Source organism: Lethenteron reissneri, chromosome 7 (assembly GCF_015708825.2).
Source record: "Lethenteron reissneri isolate LAM-NWPU_2019-01 chromosome 7, ASM1570882v1, whole genome shotgun sequence".
Classification (NCBI taxonomy): domain Eukaryota; kingdom Metazoa; phylum Chordata; class Hyperoartia; order Petromyzontiformes; family Petromyzontidae; genus Lethenteron; species Lethenteron reissneri.
In genome coordinates, this window is record NC_083785.1 from 7,395,560 (window position 1) to 7,416,349 (window position 20,790).

At 47.1% G+C, this 20,790-nt stretch overlaps 1 protein-coding gene across 1 annotated transcript; it reads right to left on the minus strand.

The window, feature by feature from the left end:
- Positions 1-787: 787 nt before the first annotated feature.
- Positions 788-19,124, minus strand: LOC133356793 (POU domain, class 6, transcription factor 1-like). The gene is made up of 10 exons (XM_061574483.1): positions 19,087-19,124; positions 15,321-15,412; positions 14,110-14,299; positions 12,182-12,270; positions 9,576-9,978; positions 7,968-8,227; positions 6,315-6,842; positions 5,675-5,777; positions 4,073-4,313; positions 788-3,083 (listed from the first exon to the last, which is right to left on the minus strand). Exons 2-10 carry the CDS (start codon positions 15,363-15,365, stop codon positions 2,432-2,434), a joined length of 2,511 nt encoding a protein of 836 aa, XP_061430467.1. The 5' UTR covers positions 15,366-15,412; positions 19,087-19,124; the 3' UTR covers positions 788-2,431.
- Positions 19,125-20,790: the final 1,666 nt, after the last annotated feature.

Genomic DNA, 20,790 nt, shown 5'->3' on the forward strand with positions numbered 1-20,790 from the left:
AAACAGGCCTGATACCACACCCCCATCACGACGAACCGGTACTGACCAGTGTGGTGAAGTTGTGGTCAAACAACCCCCATTGACCCGCACCGTTGCAAGGCCCTCATCCAGAAATTGATCGACACATCGCTGTTAATTTAAGATCCAGAGTTGTACTGGAATTAAGTTTTGCTGGCTGGCGTTGCGTGCTTCACGCACATCTGCGTGATGACGTCGCTTGCATCCCAACAGCTGTCCCCCCCCCCCAATCTCCACTCTGGCCGCGTATCCCGTGCAATTGCCCGGGCAGTGCTCGTGTATTGTACATAGAATTAAAACAACCCATGGTAATGCTTGGTTAGTGATATGACCCATATAAAATTGTAATAACCTCAATGGAATATCACGTGGTTAAATACGAGAACGTTTTCGGTGTACCACGTGTATCACGGGTGAACATACCGCGTCCCATTCGGGACGAGGGGTAAGCCTCCTTGTAAAAAAAAAAAACCCACGAAAATAAGTAAAGCCCTCTCAATTTTTTTTTCAACTTAAAAAAAATGTTGTTCCCTATTCATCATTTTCACAATTTTATTGCGATTGTGTTGGCGACCGTTACGGCAGCACGAGGCAAGGTGTCCATTTGGAATTCGCAGTTCCGTCCCATGTTAGCGAACGGCCTGTTGAAAACTACAGAACAGCTTCTGAGATCTCTACGACCTTTATCATTCACACACGTGGGGAAAGTCCCACATGCCCCCCCCCCCCCCCCGCTGCACAGAAATGTTCATCGCACCCCCCCCCCCCCCCGATATTTTTTATTCGCTCTCGAGCTTGAATTTTTACCATGCTCAGTGGTCTGAATAACCTTAGTGGACATTGATAATGGTTGAGCTATTTAAAGAGCAGACGCTATCGTCAGCTACTGGTGGTTAATGGTGGGCCCTTCACTTGAACCCTTGGCACCGTACCTCCACGTTACCAAACAGCCACCCAAACAAAAGTGCGGTTTTAATTGTTTTTTTGCCATCAGCAATCCTGATCATTCCACTGCTGGATCGAGGCCTTCCCAAGACCACGGCCCTCTCTCGTGGTCTCATGATATGAGATGGTTTCATTGCTCCATTTTCACAACAGTCGACTTTCTCACGGCCAGCGTTTCGGATCCCTCCCTTTTGGGTGTCACTCTCCCGTTTAGCCTCGGCCACCGGTCAACATTCTGTCGAGTGATATGCCCTGCAAAAGCTCCCTTGTCTTTCTTAAGTCAGCATGATGGTTGAAACTTAAGTTTACCTCTGAAACACGTGTTGCTATATACATATAACTGACAGTGCTCTGAGCTACACTCAGCGGGGCAGTAGAGGGCTCGAGGGTGGGGAATGTGGGGCTTTCAATGCCGAATCGCAAAAACGCGGTCATGAAAGCCGTTCACAGCCGTTTTGACACCGCCCTGCTTTGATGGTCAGATACACGCAGAGGTCATAACCCGGGCACACAGCACCTGTTGACAGCCAGCACGCTTGGAACAAGGTGCAGGTGTGGTAGCGTGCATTGGGGTAGTTCAGGTTACCAACAGTGCACACACAATTGGGCTGAAGCCACGCGTCTCCACCAGGGATTCAATGTCGCTTCTACGAAGCTAATGACCCTGTGTGGCTGATCGCTTTATAGTAGAACGAACACGCGACGAATAAAACCTGCAAACACTTACGGTGGTTTAGTGTTAATGACGCGAATGAGCAAGTTGATTAAATGTTATAGCTGGAAGTCATTGCAACGTGGGCTGAGAACGCCTCCGAGGAACAGCCCACTAACATGTTTTTTAAGTAGCTCGTTTTAAAAAGTTACAATCTGCAGAGATGAGTTTTGAGACAGTGCTCGTAGGGGGCTTAATTCTGAAACTGCTAAACCATTTTACTCAAAACAAAACCACTGTGGGTGCCTTAACAGACTGCTCGGCAAGCAATGGGAGCAATTTCAGAGTAAAATTTCTAACATAACCACAAAAACCAGGCACTGATGTTATACGATTGTATCGGCAGTAGTGATAAGCAGTGAAGTCCAGAATCGCAGACGAGTTTACAGAGGTGCGATCGCTTTCTGTAGCTATCTCCTGCCCCTTGATTTGGCAGAATTGTCATTCCTCCACAAGTTCTGTGTTGCCAGAAAGTAACTTTATATTTTCTTTCCCCTTCCACCCCTCTTTCCACCTCTTTTTCACTGTAATGGGCACGCTTCAAGGCAATATTTCCTGGAATTAAAATACTTTCCGAAAAACAGACAACAGTGGTGTGGGAAATGGCACACACCACTTCCCACTAGTTCCTGTTTAAAAACAGACAAAACGCGGCACCGCCCGGTAACACGAGTTGAACTCGCCAGTGGTGGAGCGGCGAGCGCCAGAACACGGAAGCCATGCTGCTGCCACACCGCGTCAGCGCTCCTCGCCCTCTCACACCACCTTGCCCAGCGCCCTCATCAGAGCTTCGGCCGAGACCTCCTCACCAGCACCGCCGCCATCCACGGGCCCCTCCATCGCGCTTGCGTCCCCCAACGTTTCTGTCTCGTTCGTACCACGCCCCGCGCCGGCCTTGGTGTCGGCGGTGGCATCCGGCGCGTCATGTTCTGCCTGCACCATCACCAAGACCTGCTCTACGTTGGACGTGTCCATGGCCGCGGTGGTGGCAGTGACGACGGAGGTCGCGGGGGCTGCGGCACTAACAGCCACTGCCTGCGCGCTGGCGGCGAAGCTCTGCTGGATGTGCTGGTGGTGCTTGATCTGCTTGATGGTGTTCTTGAGCGCCTGGCGCTTGTTGCAAAACCAGATGCGCACGACCTCGCGGTCGTAGCCCAGCTGCTCGGCGATCTGCGTCATCTCGGCGCTCGTCGGGTGCATGCCCACGTCGAAGTGCGTGTTGAGGATGGCGAGCGCCTCCTGCGTGAAGGACGTGCGCCGCTTGCGCCGCTTGGACGGCTCGCTGCCGATGAAGTCGGTGAGCGTATGCGTGCCCATGCGGTGCCGCGCCTCTGCCTCGCCCATCCAGCGCTCCAGGATGGGGCGCATCTTCTGCGCGCTCTTGGGCGTCAGGTCCAGCTTCTCAAACCTGCCGAGGGATCAGCGGGCGGGATAGGCACCCGAGAATAGTTTTTAGCCAAGTTATAATCTAACACGAGTGATGTACACGGTTCAGAAACGTGGTCATTAACAAAACAAGTCGTGACAAAAACGAAAAATGTTTTGGAATTACATTGAGAGATGGAAAAGAGGAACACATGGATTAGAGAACTGCCGTGTAGCCAAGCCACACATCCACTATGAATATAAATGCCTAAACTTACATCCATGGAGTAGAAGGGCTATGGAGAGCAGGAGCAGAATACTCTTTGGTTTTTTCGTTAAAGTCACGTAGGTAAAAAATAAAATAAATTAAAACAACTAAATGAAATCACGACGTTTCGGGCGCAACACAAGCGTCCTTCCTCAGGTGGGGACAACATAGCGAAAGCACAACCGCTTAAGTGTGTCTCAGAGATGGCTGTGACGAGGAATTATATAGTCGCGGGGGATGGAGGGAGGGGAGGGGCCATGGTGAGTGTGTGGGCGGGCTGTGGACTGGGAGGCAACGATGTGAGGAACGGGGTGGGCGCTTGGAGGCAACGTATGGAGTTAAAACTGAAGCTTTGTGATGCAGGGGGCGGAAGTAGATAATAAAGCTAAGAATGATGGTGAGATGGAAGGATGTGGTGGAGTGAGATTTGAGGACAGTGGATGTCCTCACGAGAAGCACATCCCGTGCAATAATGGCACTTCTGGCTTCATGATGTCGACATTCATGATTCGCAAAACCAAAAAGTCTAATGCCACATATGGAAGAACGTTACATTGCATAACTGTGAGTGATGTTATCTACTCGGGGAAGGGCTTCATCTGGAAGCGGAGTGATCATGAACGACGACGACGATGATGATATTAAAGCAAACAAAACAATGAAGCATTTAAACCTCCCTTTCATGTTTATCGACGACTATAAACGTTTGCACGGCCAAAAATGACTAAACGAGACGGCGAGCGCTCCTGGTTTTCGCCGGGTACCTGCAGATGGCCGACTGGCTGTAGGCGGGCCCCTCGGCGGCGCTCAGCGCTTGCCCCACCTGCGTCTGCGTGAGGCCCAGCGCCAGGCGGCGCAGCTTGAACACCTTGGCGAACTCGCGGATCTCTTCCAGGTCCACGGCCTCGCTCAGGTCCAGAACTCCGCCGCCGCTAGCGCCGCCGGCGCCGCCGGCACCGCAGGCGCCGCTGCCGAGGCCGACGCCACTGCCCGGGCGCTCTTCCGCTGATGCAGAAACCGACGTTCGCAGGATACCCAGAAAACACCCCCATTTAAATGCCGGAAGCACAACGCCATTTCTTATTCTTTACATTTGGCTGTCAGAATTTTACGTCCGATTTACCGTCTAAGCTCAAACGATGGGAATTGGCACGTTGAAACGCTTGTACACGTGACCAATTCAAGTTGTTTGGCCATTGTCGGGCGGCGGAGGGTCTTGGCTAGATCGTTACGTGGCCTGACCCGAAAAACTTACGATGAATCACCTCATTATGCATTGTTACAGAGAATATTAAGTAAGAGAATACAGAAGGACAATGCCTTTCTGTGTTTCCACATATATAAAATAGTTAATCAAACAAATATCATGCAACATTTCTGTCATGAAGCTAACTTCACCCTAATTTAAAATGAATATAATTTATAGCCGAGGTGGAGTGGTGGCACAACAGGTTGGGGGCACTTCGCTTTAAGCCTCTAAAACGGAGTTCCCGGCCGCGGCTAACATCAGTGGCGAGTGACATCTGAACTGGTCCTGAGCCGCCATAACTTCACCTGTCCACACTGACCAGCATGGTGAAGTATGGTCAAAGAACTTACTTGAATGACCCGGTGTGGAGAAGCCTTCGTCCAGCAGTGGATTGACACAAGACTGTACAAAACTTCGGGGGATCAAGGGCCCCGAGTTGACCCGCAACCGAGATTTGAACTCCCATCATTGATATTAGGGCGGCAGGGTGGCACAGAGGTAACACTCGTGCCTCACAGCAACAAGGCCCTGGGTTCGATTCCTAACTGAAAAATAAGTCTCATACCTCAGTTTTATTTATATATTTTCTTAAGCGATTTGTTTTCATCTTCTTGGTTCTTTCGGTAAAGTCACGTAGAAGGGAAATAATAAAATAATAAAACATAATCAAATACAATTCTCACGACGTTTCGGCCACAACGCAAGCAGCCGTCCTCAGGCTTGCTTGCGTTGTGGCCAAAATGTCGTGAGAATTGTATTTTATTATGTTTTATATTTATTATTTTATTATTTCCCTTCTACGTGACTTTACCGAAAGAACCAAGAAGATGAATCCCTGCAGTCACGAAAGCTCGGCTCTAAGAAAAGCTGTCTCGGGTGTGGACCAAGCAATTTCAAGGACAGTGCATACATTATCAGAGTTGTGTTTTTTGTTTGCATTCCGACCGCAGGTATTGTGGTCAATGCAAACAGTTTTGTTGCCAGATAAAAGGGTAAAAAAACAATTATCACCAGGTGAGGTAGTTAACATCTCGCCACCGTGGAGGAGAGTAGAGTGAGATGAGAGGGGAGAGTTGGAAGAATGCAGTAAAAGCAAAATGTCAAGGTGTGCACGAACCGGCAGAGAGGTTCACGCTGATGACTGCTGGCGCCCCCTGGCCAGCCGTCTGGGTGGGGGTGATTCCGTTGGGCTGCGCGAGGAGCACGCTGCACTGCGCCGTCTGCAGGGATGGGGCAGCGGGGGTGGTGTAGGGGAGGTTTCCACATGGGAGACAATGATGTCTGGTCACCATCACTGTGTCTACCGGTCTCCACTGGTGAAATATGAATCACGCTCTTACACATTCATCCATGCAAAGATTGACCACCCACAACGTTGGGATGAATTAGTTTCAAGAATAGATTATTTTGTCCCTGTCTGTCCTGCCTCGTCTATACTGTTTCTAATGTAAACCTCTTTTATATCATTGTTTAGTTTTTACTACCTGTTCCATGTGTACCATCTCGTCGGGGAAGCCTTCATCCAGTAGATGATTGACAAAATACGGTTAACTATTATTTTTTAGTATCTAGCAGATAAAACACTCACACACGAATGCATGCGAGCGCGATTCACCGTGGCGTCGTTTGACCATAGACTCCGCTGGCGTTTCTGTTGCCGTCACTTGAAAGCGCAATCGTCAACAAGTTACCGCTCATTGGCACGCTGCGAGATAAATATCCCCACCCCTGCCCGCAATGGACCCGACAGCCGCTACCTGCTTGCTGCGCTTGAGTATAGGGACGTTCCTAATGGCCTTGGCCGGCTTCTCCGCCGCGCCAACCGGCGACGCCGTGACAATCTTCAGAGGCGACGTCACGCTCGCGCAGCCGCCGGCCTTCTGCGCCACCTTTACCGGCGACAGGGCTATCTGCGTCGGCGAGCTCACGCCCTCCAGCAGCTGCTCGCCCGCCGTTATCAACTGGTTGCCGACGACGCTGTACTTCGGCGTCGCCACCTGGTTGATGGCGGGCGCCGGCGTGGAGGTGGCGGCGGCCGTGGTGGCATAGAGCTGTCCGCTGGGGTCCATGGGGAGGAAGTGAGACGTGGGCTGTATCAGTTGAGTGCCGGGACCGGCGATGGGCATGAGCTGGTTGCCGATGAGGACGCCGACCACCTGACCCTGGGCGTTGGTGACGATCTGCGGCGTGGCCGTCTGTAGTTGGCAGGGTGCTGGAGGTGCCGGCACTGGCTGTGGGGTCGTCTGGGGAGGCAAGCTCATGAGCGGGATGATGCTCACTGCCTGCTGCAAAGAGACAAGGATCCCCGTGCAGTCGTTACGAATAAACCAATCTTTATTTGCATAGCGAAGTTCGCATCAGTAAAGGCGTCTCAGAGTCCTTCACATAAAATACATTTACATGAATGCTCAATACAATTTGTGAAATACAAGACTTTTAGTTTAAAATAAAGCAATGTATCCCAGGTATTCAAATTTAAAACTCATAAAACATCCGTAGTAGTTTCATGCCCAAGCTTTTGATATTAACCCTCCACCACTCAAAAAGATTGACATGTTTACGAAGATATTAAGTAAACGCCATTTATGAAATGGATTTCTTTGCAGTTGTGTGAAATAATTGACGTTAAAAGTAGCCAGGTCCAATTTACAAATGGAAATGACTCATTCTCTGGTAGTTGGTGACGTCACGGCTAGTACCTGAGTACAGCCGGATGCAGCAGCCTCTCACTCGAAGCACGAATTCTCTCCCTGGTGAAGTGCAAGAGCAGTCTGAGCGAAACGTCACCATACGTCGACGTCGAATTCAGTCAAGGAAAGTCTTAAGCCAACAGCGAGGAGCTTCAAATCGGTCAGAATTTGATCGTCAATACATCGGCCACGTAAAAATAATAATGCCGTCTTTGTAAACGTGGAAATCTTGTCGGGTGAACAAGAATGTGGGCATAAAACTACTGTGGCAGAACCCAAAAACAAACTTGGATCATTGCACTGGCTCGGAAAACCTTCGTTTTGAATGAATCATTTATAATTAACAGACTTGGGGAAAATGCTGCTGACGCACACTGCATGCACAAGGGAGTGGTCTGGCCCATACTACGCTCGGCTGCCTTTGTCTCCCCAGTGCTGATGTTTGTAGACCACACAAGGTACACGTTGGGCTGAATTGACGAGGCGAGGCCCGGGACCGATTCTGGTATTACTCGCCGCTGATATTATCCCGGCATCACAAATGTCAGATTTACAATGCGCACAAAATTCACGCGACGAGTCACGAACACAAGTCAGAGACGCGAGATGGGAGATGGCGGTGGCCTGCAGAGGCGTTCAACCAGCAGCGCACTGACGATGGCTGGTGATGATGAAGTCTCCTCGGAGCACAATGTCCACCTGCTATGCAAGTCCACTTACTTGTAGGGGGCCCGTGCGGCTGGCGGTGGGCAGTGCTGGGCCCTTTGGCACAGTCTGCTTGGGGCAGGCCTGCTGTGCCATCACCTGTTGCACGGCTTGCACCTGTTGAACAGCTTGCACTTGCTGCACGTGCTGGACCTGCTGCACTTGCTGCACATGCTGCACCTGCTGCATTTGTTGCACCTGATGGAACTGTTGCACCTGCTGCACTTGCTGCACCTGCTGCACATGCTGCATCTGCGAGCCGACGATGGTCGGAGCTGTAGTGGCGACAACGAACAGCAGATGGCGTTGGGAGAGAGCCGAGAGGAGTAACTTGACATTAATGATAATCGCGCCGTGCGCAGCGGCGCATGCCCGTAATCCCTGATTGTGGAAGCCCCCGGTTGTGCGTATATATGTTAAACTTATTTCGCAACCGTACGTAGCTAACCGTGCCAATCAAATGGCGGATCATGTGCGCGTTTGTGAAACTCCCATACGTGTTGGGCGGCGAAGTGGCCAGCATGAGGCAGCAGAGCAAGTAGATTTGTGCAACCCATCCAACTGTGTGACGTCAATTGCTCTGGATTTCTACGGTTCCCTCTCGCATTTGAAACACTCGCTCATTGAATTGTCCAAACATCCCAGTGTAAGGACTATAACAGACATCTTCAGATTCAGTCTTGCCTCAATAAACGAAAGGAGTTATTAAATATAATGAACAAATCTTTGTCAGTCCAATGCTGGACAAAGGCTTCTCCACACCATGTTGGCCAAGGGGGTTGACCATACTTCACCATGCTGGTGAAGGGGGGGGGGGCGATGAGGGGGGGTTCCCAAGACGAGCTCAGATGTCCCTTGCCATTGACGTGAGCCGTGGCTTGGAATTTAACTCAGTTTGTTGGCTTTGTAGCGCAGTGCACGAACCACTACCCCACTACATTCTAATCTTTACCCGTAGAAACGTAAGTTTTTTTGACCTAATTACCCATCACAGTGTTTATTTAAGTAACTAGAATTTCGGCGGCCTTACTCTAGCTCCTGCCTACAAAAGAAATCAGGACTCTATTATACGTAGGGTGTGTAGTTATATTTGCCTACAAAATAAAAAAACATTTTGGGGGCGGTCGACAATTTTTTGATAAACTTTGTACCCCCACATCTGTCGAGGGGTCCACTTTCTATAGCTTTTTGATTCAAGCCTTCTGAAAGGCTCTTGTAATTTAGTTGACGGGCAAACGGACGGACAAACGGAACGCCGGGCTTTTATAATAGAGGACTATTTTTTACTCAAGAGTAACCAGGGACGTTTGGTTTTGATTGCATATACCTGTAATTTTTTACCTACATCACAAAATCTGTAATGAAATGGTTCCGTGGTAATCTCAATGAGTGGTTGTCCCATCTGGCGGACAAAGCTTGATTTTCAAGAACCCAATGTAAATAATTGACCGGTCAGTTGAGGATGAACCCTAATCGGGCTTCAGGGTTCTTGATAGTTTTAAAGATAAAAGCAGCTTAGCAAAATAACTAAATCACCCTGTACGTAGGATGGGCTTGTACCAGCTTGTTGGACAACGGACTGAATTGAGTTTTTATCTAAACAACAAAAACAAACGCACGTACCCTGCAGCGTCTGTAGGGGCAGCACCACCAGCCCCCCTCCCCCACCCGTTGTCATCCCCAGCGTCTGAATCCCGGCCAGATTCAGCGCACTGGTCGCCAAACCGCCGGCGTTGCCGGTGCCCATCAAGGCACCCTGGACACCGGAGCCCCCGGCACCCAGCAGCTGCCACCACATGGGTGCAGCACCACCGCCGCCACTCGTGCCGCCAACTGCTCCGCCTCCTGCTGTCGCGGCATCGCCGAGCCCCCCGGATGGGAGCGTGAACAGCAGGCTCTGCTGGGAGCCACCCAGCTGCCCTGCCAGGCTGATGGGGATAAGGAAGGGCTGACCTCCAGGCTGGGCCATCATCCCGGCAGACACCGTCTGCCCCAGCGTTTGGCCCAGCGCCTGACTAAAAATTATCTGTTGGCACAAACGCAAACGACGATGGCAGCGAACAATGAAAACGAGTGAGCAACTACCAGTTTAAACTATAAAATTAGACTATGTTTTACCAGCTAAGGCCCACTGAGTGAGCTATGTAGCTCTTTCTTCAGAAGCGACCTGGTCACAAATGATAGCCCAATGAACTGGCTTATCACATGGATATTTATAGCAGCCAAATACTCTTAAACACATGTCGATTCTAAATGTGCGGGGGGAAAACCGGAAGACTCGGAGAAAAACCATGTGACCGCGGGGAAGGAGACATGCAAACTCCAACTAAACAGGTGTCAGGGTCGTGATCGAACCCATGACCTCCTGTATACCAGCCGAGGTAGGTAACATCTCGCCACCACAGCATTACAGTGATATCGCTGTGTAGGTGTTTGGGATTGAGCTGTATTGCTCCGTGGCGTGTGCTCGGGTTGTGCATCACACGTTGTTCGGCATGATGCCCGACGTTTCGCTCAATTAACCGGCTTCATGTCATAAAGCTAAGCCGAACAGCCTCAAGAACAGGGCACACCAGCAACACCACCAGCAGCAGCCAGAAATATTTTTTTCCGAAGCTCACATCAGCACGTCGAGCGAAACGTCGGCCATCGTGCCGAATAATGTGCAATACAACCCGTAAACACATCGGAGAGAATTACGATGATTGTAATCTGGACCATGGAAGCCAAGTAGGATTTTCAACCTGGTTAGTGTTTGGATGGGAGAACACCACACGCTGTACACGGGACAGAAGGCATCCAGGGGACGGCTGCACAGCAGTAAATTCGGTAATTTATGTTGAGCTATGAATGTTAATCCTCTCTTATGCATGGTAAATTATTCGCTGGGCACTCCGGTTTCCTAACACATACCAAACACTCCTTAAAAGAATTGGCTAAACAATCCCAATGCAGGACCCTTGTGAAAAATAGTTGAGAGTCGATAAATATTTATTGGATTAAGGGCAGTATTATTTATCGTTATGGCTGGTGGCGGGTTTTAACGCCACATTTATATTTACGTGATCTGACCCAAAAAAAACCTCTATTATGGGGAGATTTTTTGTGATCCCATGGTGTTTGCATATATCGGTACAACTGTGAGGGTACTTATTTTCTCACCTTGCCAGGAAAAATATAATGAGCCGCAGATTCAGCTGCTTGACAATGTGCAACAGGTGTGATAGCGACCCCTCTCGCAATAATGAGATCAAGTAATTGCAGACCACTGCTGTTCTCAGAAAGTGTAAATTGCAATTAGTCACACCTTACAATTGCGGTTCATGCGCAGTAATTTAAAGAGGTTAGGGCAACACCTGCAAAAATATTGTGGAAGTTCAGCGTAGGATTACATCAACTTTCAAAGTAATTTTGCGATGGAGATGTAGTGGATAGAGCACTGCACTGTGAACCCAGTCACCTGAATTTTATTCCTTATCACAGTTCATATCAGCAGTGAACGATATCTGAACTGGTTCTGGGTCCTAACTCTCCATCAACCTGCACTGACCAGTACGGTGAATGATAGTACATAAACACACTTGCATAATCGACTTTGTCTAGAGGGGAGGCCTTCACTGTTGGATTGATAAACGGCTGTCTGTTATTTTTCATATTTTTTTCAACAAGCGTGATCAAGATTATAGAGCACCTTGTATCAGGCTAGCACATAAACCGCGGGAGCAACTGAACCGGAACAACACATGCTCAAGCACATTGGTCTCCGTTAAGGATGGTGACTCACACACACCCGCCAAGTAATCTCCTTAAGACAAGCTTGGCCCAAGGGAGGATCTTACTCGTGATTGTCGCCTTACAATCACTGGCAAACTCGCCTGGTGAGACAGAGGCACACAGGCGGGTACAAAAATGTGATGATCCCGTGTTTAAACTTACAAAGTGTTGCAACAAGTGCTGTTGGGGAGCACCGCACACGATGAGGTGATGTGTGGCCAGCATCGCAACCAACGCTAATGAATACACACAGGGATCAAGTACTCATTTAATGCCAAATCAACCTAGAAGAGGGCCAGGAAATGTTTATATATCACTCGCTGCTGATGTTATCCATGGCCAGGAAACGTGCTCAGAATGCGAGGATCATAGTGCACACGCGTGAAAAGGTGGGCCACCGCTCCCCCGTTCTGGGGCACACATATGCACACGGCACACACGCTCGCCGCTCACACCTGTGTTGCGCCTGCATTGCCAGGCACGTGGTTTGCCTTGCCAATCTCGACGACAGCTCTGGCAGCTTCCTGTAGGTTTCCCTGAGACTCTGCCAAAACACACGTACAAATGCACAATCACCACACTTGCGTCACGTCTCCTACACTTGATGAAAAATGCATACGAGCGCACAGTCCAACTACAGTCGGCAATCTTAAAGCATGTAGCACAAAGTAACGTCACTGCCTGCTTCGATCATTCGCTGCCAGAGATTCAGCCTGATGCTGTCCACTGGCTCATCCACCCCACCATGAACGTAGAAACGTCATTGATCACCTTCCCGCCATACGAGATAACAGGAAGTAAATGCCCCTTGCCGTATGCGTTTTTACTATTTTCTGTTGGAAGCAGGCCATGGCATAATATCTCCAAAAAGGAATGGAAATGGATTCGGTCATCACTTAATTCTGAAGAAATTAGAGTTCGCCTGTAAAATTTTCCGAGGTCATGCATGGTCTCATTAGCAGAGCAGCTTCATGAAGCCATTTCCACTTTAGCGGGTGCTCTGGACTGTGGCATCCCATCACACGTGATTGCGCAAACAAACCAACAAATTACATTGAAGCTGCTTGGAACCGCATACAAATAAGAGTATTTTTTATTTTATTTTTATCGCTCTCATGAATCAGACGTAATTATCCCAATAAAAGGAATTCATTCGGTCGTCCACTCATTTGTAATTATCACATTTCCGGCCACTGTTCTGTAATTACCCAGATGCTTACCTCTTAATTGCACAACGAGGACAAAACCCATCGCGCACGAAACCCATTATACAGCCACATCAATAATGAGATAATGATAACAGGGTGAGGCTGGGCAGCAAGGCTCGCAAAAAAGATAGAGTGTAAGAAGATGATGATGAAGATGATGATTTTAATTGAGGCTCAGCTTAAGCTCCACTCAACAAGAGGGAGTGGAGTGTGTCAAAGCAGCAGTGAGCAGCATCTTAAGACAGATGCACGGCGTACCTCACCTGGCGAATGCATCGCCACATGTCAAGCTACAGCTCATGCTCGGTTATCCGTGGGTAGATTTACGCGGTTGCGGATTAATCATCCGTGCGAATAAATAAATGAAAAATATAAATTAAGGTATTTCACGCTGGTGCGTGCCTATTTATGAACACTCCTAGTAATAGTTACTCATAACTCGTGACTCAATTACTTTAATAAGCATTACAAACGGATGAGACATTCCATCACCATTCATTCTACAGAGGTAAGCAATAATACGCAAAAATAATTTTATGATTATGCTTCTCTACCTTGGAAAGCCTCAAGACTTTTTTTTCAGGAGGGTACTGCCCAGTTTTCACAGTTTAAGGTGATGTAGTTGTGTGTAAAATCTCAATGCATTTGCAGGTAATTCTTCAGCATTGGGATGTTTGGCCAATACCAGTTACATTATGTGTTTTTAGTACTGTATGTGTTTTTTATCAGCTACTTTATATGTGTTCTACATTATCGGTGATTTTTTTTATCAGGGAAATCCCTCCGTCTTCACCCTGGAAATTTGAGTTGACTACCTCATATCCAGACCTTGCAACCAAATTATTTGCAGAAGCCAACCAAGCTGCATAATTGTAAAACTATCCTGTTTAAAAATAGAGTTAGCTTTAAGGTTTCCACTTGTCCTGGTTTTCCCAGTACGTCCTTATATTAATGTGGCTGTCCTAGACAATCTATAATTGTTCCCGAGACATTGAATATCCCACTTTTTGTCAGCTGCATAATAATGCACCACTCAAGACAACGCATTTAAATGTAGTTCTGCCCTCGTTTGGTATTGAGGTATTTTTCTTCCCATGACACGTCCCGTTTTTCCCCTCCTCCAAAGTGGAAACGCTAGTTGGCTTACAAGTGCATTGTCGTAAGAGCTTCCATACCTTCTTTACTCATCAACATTGTCGTGTCTCCGCCGTCCACTGGACCGTGCGTTTCCTCCGTCTCAATGGCGCCCGCCTCCTCCTCGACCACCTCCATGGTCATGTCCCCTGCGTCCTTCTCGCCGTCCGTCACGTCGTCCCCAAACGTCTGACCCACGGGGTCCGACTGATCTCCGCACATCAGCACCTCCTGCCAGGGTCACCGAGTGTCACTTTAACTACGCGAGAAGTTTGGCAAAGAGCAATGGCGAAATATCGAAGCGTATATTGTACTCCTGCCATCAGCATGCCATGTGAATTTAACACGAATGCTTTCGCGACCAATATTATCCATGATAAAGGTGTTTTTTAGGTTAGATCGCGCAAATATAAATGTGTCGCTAAACCCGCCACCACCCGAAACAGCCAATTAGTAAGGTTTGTCACGTAAACAAATCGTGCCAATGAGTTACTACAGTATTCTCTGGGTTTTTGGTAAAGTCACATAGATAGGTTCAAATTAATAAAATAAATAAAAAACTACGACGTTTCCATCACAACACAAGTGATCGTCATCAGGAGTAAAAAAAGAGGGGGAAAACTGATTAAGGCAGTCTGTTTTAGAGGTTTAAAATGGGCGTAGCCCAAGGAATATAAACGAAGTGGGTGGGGCTAGTGATGTTAATGTAATAAATTAGCATGTTAATGTAAGATCGGAGAGTTTTAAATAGATTAAAGGGGAGTTAATGTAGTCATATAAATTACAATGGATCACGTTAATCTGAGAATATGCAGACGAGGTGCCCGAGTGGTTAAGGCGATGGAGTGCTAATCTACTGTACTCTGCACGTCCAGGGGTCTCAATCCAACCTTCGACGACAATTTTTGGAGAGGTCAAGTGGCCCAGCAGCACTCGCTACTCGTTGCCGAGCTTTGGAGATTAAATCTGACTGGCCGCCCTAGTTATTAATGAGGGTATATTATTACCCGTAAAATATGGACCATCTGCTTCACGGTGGACAATAGAGATCTCGTGAAGTCATTGTGTGCTGGCATCACGGTCCAAATTTACCAAATTACCTGCAAATTAATAAAATATGGATTACACAGCAACATCGCCCCCACTGTAATACTACTGCTGACTGCTACTTTGCGACAGCCTTAAGCTATAAGAATGTTGCAAATACCGATTGTATGAAAAATGTTTTTATCAATTGTGCGCGGACACTCACCCGCCCACCGTGGTCGGCTAGGGTGACACCTGCAAGCAGCTCCATTGTCACACTGAGGCCCCACTGTTTGCTGAGGCCACCAACCAGACTCCCTGTACACCAGACAAACACAACCTCGGTGTTATTAACACAGTAATACACAGGCAAGGGCCTCGGAGGAAATAGGGTTCACGGACGATGGTTGGAGCAGCATCACCAATATATCACGGGTATTCTGGACTAGTGCTTCTCGGCAGCATCCAAGTCTGAATTGGTTTCGGCTTGTTGAGGTTCATCAACAGTGTGGTTGCAGACTTTTAGGATTAGTACCTTCACGCGTACACTACTGAGCCGGTTTTGACTTGTTGTTTTGCCTCACATGCCTGCTTGTTATGCTGTGGCATTATATTTTACACCCACCTTTGAATGTCATGTAGATGTTGTAGACACCGAGTTTACACTGCTTTTTCATTTGCAATGATCCATATTCGCCAATGCAATGTTACAAATGTTATCCATAATCTAGGTGTTTGTGTTAGATCACGTAAATATAATTGTGTTGTTAAACCCACCACCACCCGACAGCCAATTAGTCAGGTTTGTCACATAAACAAAACATGCCACTTCGCTACTAGTACGGCACATCGGTGTGTTGGAGAGTAAAGCCACAACATTTACAATTCCTGTTTCGGTCTAAGAGGGATAAATGTGATGCTGTCACTTGTGAGCCAATCAGGAGCGAAGGCTAGAAGGGGGGGGGGGGGGTTAATGTATGCATATAAATTACTATGCATATCCTTTACTGGTTGGGTTATTCATATGGTAATCAATTTACATAATGTACATGCACAACGCGCATGCGCGATTCACATACATTATGCATGCGCATTATGCATGCACGCCATACATGCACATCCTACCGTTTTTGGGTGCAAGAAATCACAATACCTGTTATTGTCTGCTCACAGATAATCACCATCGATGTATGGTGACCTGTGCAGTTAAACAGTGTATTACTTGATAATTCGCTTCCAAGAAGCACTTTGCCTGTACCTATGAGAATGGTAAAACAAATATTTCTCTAAATGGCATGACCCCCCCCCCCCCAGCATTTGTAACCGATTGGCTAAATAATTGACGTCATCACATTTATCCCTCTAAGAACTAAACAGGAGGATTTCTCCACAACTCTGGCTGTCGCCTGATGATGCTAGTTGTAATTATTGGCGAAATGTCGTACTCGAGTTATAAATGTTGTGGGTATAATCTCCAACACACCAGTGTGCTGTACTAGTAACCAATTAGCATGTTTTTTTACGTGTCAAACCTTACTCATTGGCTGTGCCGGGTGGTGTCGGGTTTAACGACACATTTATATTTACGCGATATAACCCAACATACCTCTATTATAGATGAGGCTTGTTTTAGACTGTGCACAGATTGACTTGATTTGACTTGAAATGTAAATTTGGCCCCGATATAACCATTAAAACAATATATTATGGATATTGGTCGCGAAAGCCTACGTGTTAAACTTACATATTAGCTTTTTTGGTTAGGCCACGTGGTCGTTTTGTTATTGTCATTAACCCACCTCCATCTAACAAGATTGTCACGTTTACAAAGACATTTATACGTGCCAGTGTTTTGATAAAATTCTGAACAATAAAGCTCATTTTCATGACCGAATAACATACGTTTTGCACAAACTGCTTTGAGCTTCACTTGATTGGGAACTTGAAAATCAATTGAGGCTGATCAAATCAATCACGAAATCATGTGCACTGATGGTATTCGCACCACTCCAATCATGCAAGGCTATCACTGAAAAGGTGCTACGGTTCACAGACATGGTCTGGAAGCAGTTGTTGCAGTCGAGGGCAATGTTACCGTAAAATCCCAATTGAGTATTTTGCAGGTAAATGTTCACGTTCGCACCCTGACGGCAGCACACAATGGCCTAACTCAGCGGTCGGGAACCTATGGCTCGCGAGCCATATATGGCTCTTCCAGTGACAGCATATGGCTCCCAGACAATTTTGAGTTGAAACAATAATTTAAAAAAATAAAAAATCAGTTTGGAACTGATTTTAAAATACTTGTGATATTACTTAATAATACTGTGTCATTTTAAAGTAAACAGAAATTAGTTTTGAAGATAAATTTCACGGGTCACGCCTGCACGAAGCTCAACCTCACCACGTATGAACCAGACTACAAGGCCATCAGCAAAACCACGCAGCACCAGAAGTCGCATTAAAATTAAGACATATTTAATTTATTATACGTTAAAAATACTATATGGCTCTCAATGAAATATATTTAGAAATATTTGGCTTTTATGGCTCTCCCAGTCAAAAAGGTTCCCGAACCCTGGCCTAACTTTTGTGAATGAAGTCAAGGACTTAGCGTCCACTGTGATAAAATAGACGGCGCGTATTGCTTTGACTATTGCACCTTTGCTGTAATAATTATCAGGGCGGTCGCTGGGTTCTAACCGTGACACACCTGTACAATTTCGCTAGGACATGTCACCGCGCACAGTGAAAGGGGCAGAAGAGTCAATCTCCCAACTTAACATTTCTGAAAAATGGCATTGTGCATCAGTCATAGCTGAAACAAACAAAACTCTGTATATATATTTTTAAAGACCATTAATAGTCTTGATGTGATCACGTGAACAAATCTCACAGAGCTGCAGTAAATCCCAAATGGGCTCCTCAATTTTCGCAACAACATTGGAGTGGTGGTGGTGGAAGTAATTTGACTAAACACCACTCAACCCCGGCAACTCTTGTCTTAAACAACGTGCAAAGGCACTCAAGTCGTTTTTGTTCCGAATCGGCCTCCCGGGTTTGCCACTTGCAGAATACATTTTTTTTACTGATATAAATTGTAAGGCATTTGTGTCGCTTGCTAATTGGCGATTGCTTAACACACGGCGCACATGTCGATTCGTTGAAGTGCCAATAAACAAACGCTATCGAAGCCTGTTTCGTCAGATATTGAGAGGAAATTCGTCACTACTGAACCTTTATATCATAATAACGAGGTCTGTTTCACTCATGAACTGGCAATTAAAAAATCCAATACAGTGACGTACAATACTGTACTGTGTAGGTAAGATATGTTTAGCCAATAATGATTATATTGCCACATGTTGCGCCTTTATTGCCAACACTATAGCGTTGTAAACTGCGAAACGTATGCAACGGATGAGAATAAATTACTTAAAAACAATGTCTTTAAAAAAAAGTATTCGCTTGTTTTGCGAAGGCGCGAGTTTTACCGAATAAACAATGCGACAGTGCAAAAACATCTCGCAGCTGCACGGATACCAATACAGACAGTGATATTACATAATGTGGTATACCTTCAGAAATGTCTTAATTTCGTAGAACCATTACATTATTTAACTGTTAATTCTAAATAAACATCACCACAAATATTCACTTGCTTCTAGGCCGCTCGTTGAGCCATCGGCTCCATAATCCCGCTCAAAAATCCACAAACTTCGATCAAGCTATCAAAACAACACGTGAATCTAAAACACAGCATACAAATTCTCAAATAGCATCGACATTCATAACAAATCGCATAGCAATTAACAATTATATTCGCCGAGTTGCACGCTACATAAACAAGGCCGGGCCGTTCTCGCGAGCCCAACCCCCGACCCTTTCCTGAGCACCCCGGCCGGACACGGCGCGCCTCAACGGGCAAGACCCCACTTAGCCGTGGGGGTGGGGAGTTCGCGGAATCGGCAAAGGCCGGCGCCTTGCCTGACCGCTCCGCCGGAGGATGCTGCTCCAAGAGCGGCAGCGACCGCCAGGCGACGCATGGGGGCCCGGGGAGACCTAGGCCCCATTCTACCGGAAATACGCGGCGGTACAATTAACGTGCTGAGGCGCTTCATACATTGATAAATTATGTTAATAAGATAACAGAATTATCATTTTTCATAAATCCCGACAGCGCGCGCTTTTTTATTTTCGTCTTCTTTACCCCCCCCCCTCTCCTCACCCCACCTTGTTGTGTTTCGCCACTCGTCGGTAGCCCCGTTCGATGTCCGCGTGCGGTTTGTTGTTGTTAAATGTCGCTCGCTCTCTTCCCGTCTTCGCTTCTCCGCCGCGTTGGGGTTTTTTCTCTCTCTCTCTCCCCACTTCTCTCTCAACCACCCCACCTCGATTCGTATTATCTCCTCTTTAAATAGAGCGAGCGAGCGAGCGGGTGGGCTACCCCCCCACAACACCGCCGCTCATCACTCGAGTGAGCGGGGAGACAGCGTTGAGACGAGACGGGGTGGTTAGTGGTGGTGGTGTTGGTGGTGCTTCCCCGCATCATGGGAGCTCCACAACTTTTTACCGATAGAGACGACGACGCAAGACTTTTTTCTTTATGTGTAAGGATTCATAACCCTAGACTTGAAGCTTTCGCGACTGCAGGAATTCATATTCTTTGGGTCTTTCGGTAAAGTCGCGTAAATAGGTTCAAAAAAAATAACAAAAAAATAAGAAAAAAAAACTAAGACGTTTCCATCACAACACAAGCGATCGTCATCAGGAGGAAAAAAAGAAGGGGAAAGTCGCTGAAGAAGACTGTTTTAAAGGTTAAAATGGGTGTAGCCCATGGGTCATAAAAGAAATGGGCGGGGCTAGTTATGTTAATGAGAGAAATTAGCATGTTAATGGGAGATCGGAGAGCGGCCCCCACGAGGTCGCGAAGGTTGCGATGTTAATGTGAGAAATTAGCATGTTAATGGGAGATCGGAGGGTGACCACGACAAGGGCGCAGAGGTGGCTATGTAAATGTGAGAAATTAGCATGTTAATGGTAGATCGCAGAGCAGCAACGTCGAGCTCGGCAGCTGTGTTAGTGTGGGAAATTTAACCTGTTAATGTGAAATCAGAGAGCCGAAAATGATAACTGACATCAGAAGGTGGTAGGATGGGAACGTCACAGCCAGTTATGACTTAAATTGGTTGATACTATCCTTCCAATGATTGCTCAGTTTTTACCCGTCTTCTCGATTGAAGTTCTGTCTGTATATGTGGATGGCTTCATGAACGAATCTTTGTTGATAGCCGGTGGGTTTTCAAAGTACCTTCGTCTTAGAGAAATCAATTTCGTGTGAGCCCACCGCATTAAAACAATGATCAGCCACGGCCGAGGTATTGGTCCTGCCGTGTTTCAGATCTGCCTTATGTTCACGAACATGGTCCGAGACATGTCGCTTAGTTTCCCCAATGTAATTACTGCCGCAGACACAGCTTAGTTTGTAGACGCCGGGGTATTGCATGTCAGGGATCACATCCTTCACAGATGGGATCAGATCACGAATTTTACGTACTGTGTTAAATCGAACCTGGATCTTGTGTTTGCTCATGATTTTGGAGATCTTTTTGGTAACCCCCTGCTCTGTATGGCAAGGTGATGGTTTTGATTGGATCCTCAGATGGTTCTTTCCCAACGGTTGGGGTGAGAGCTTTACG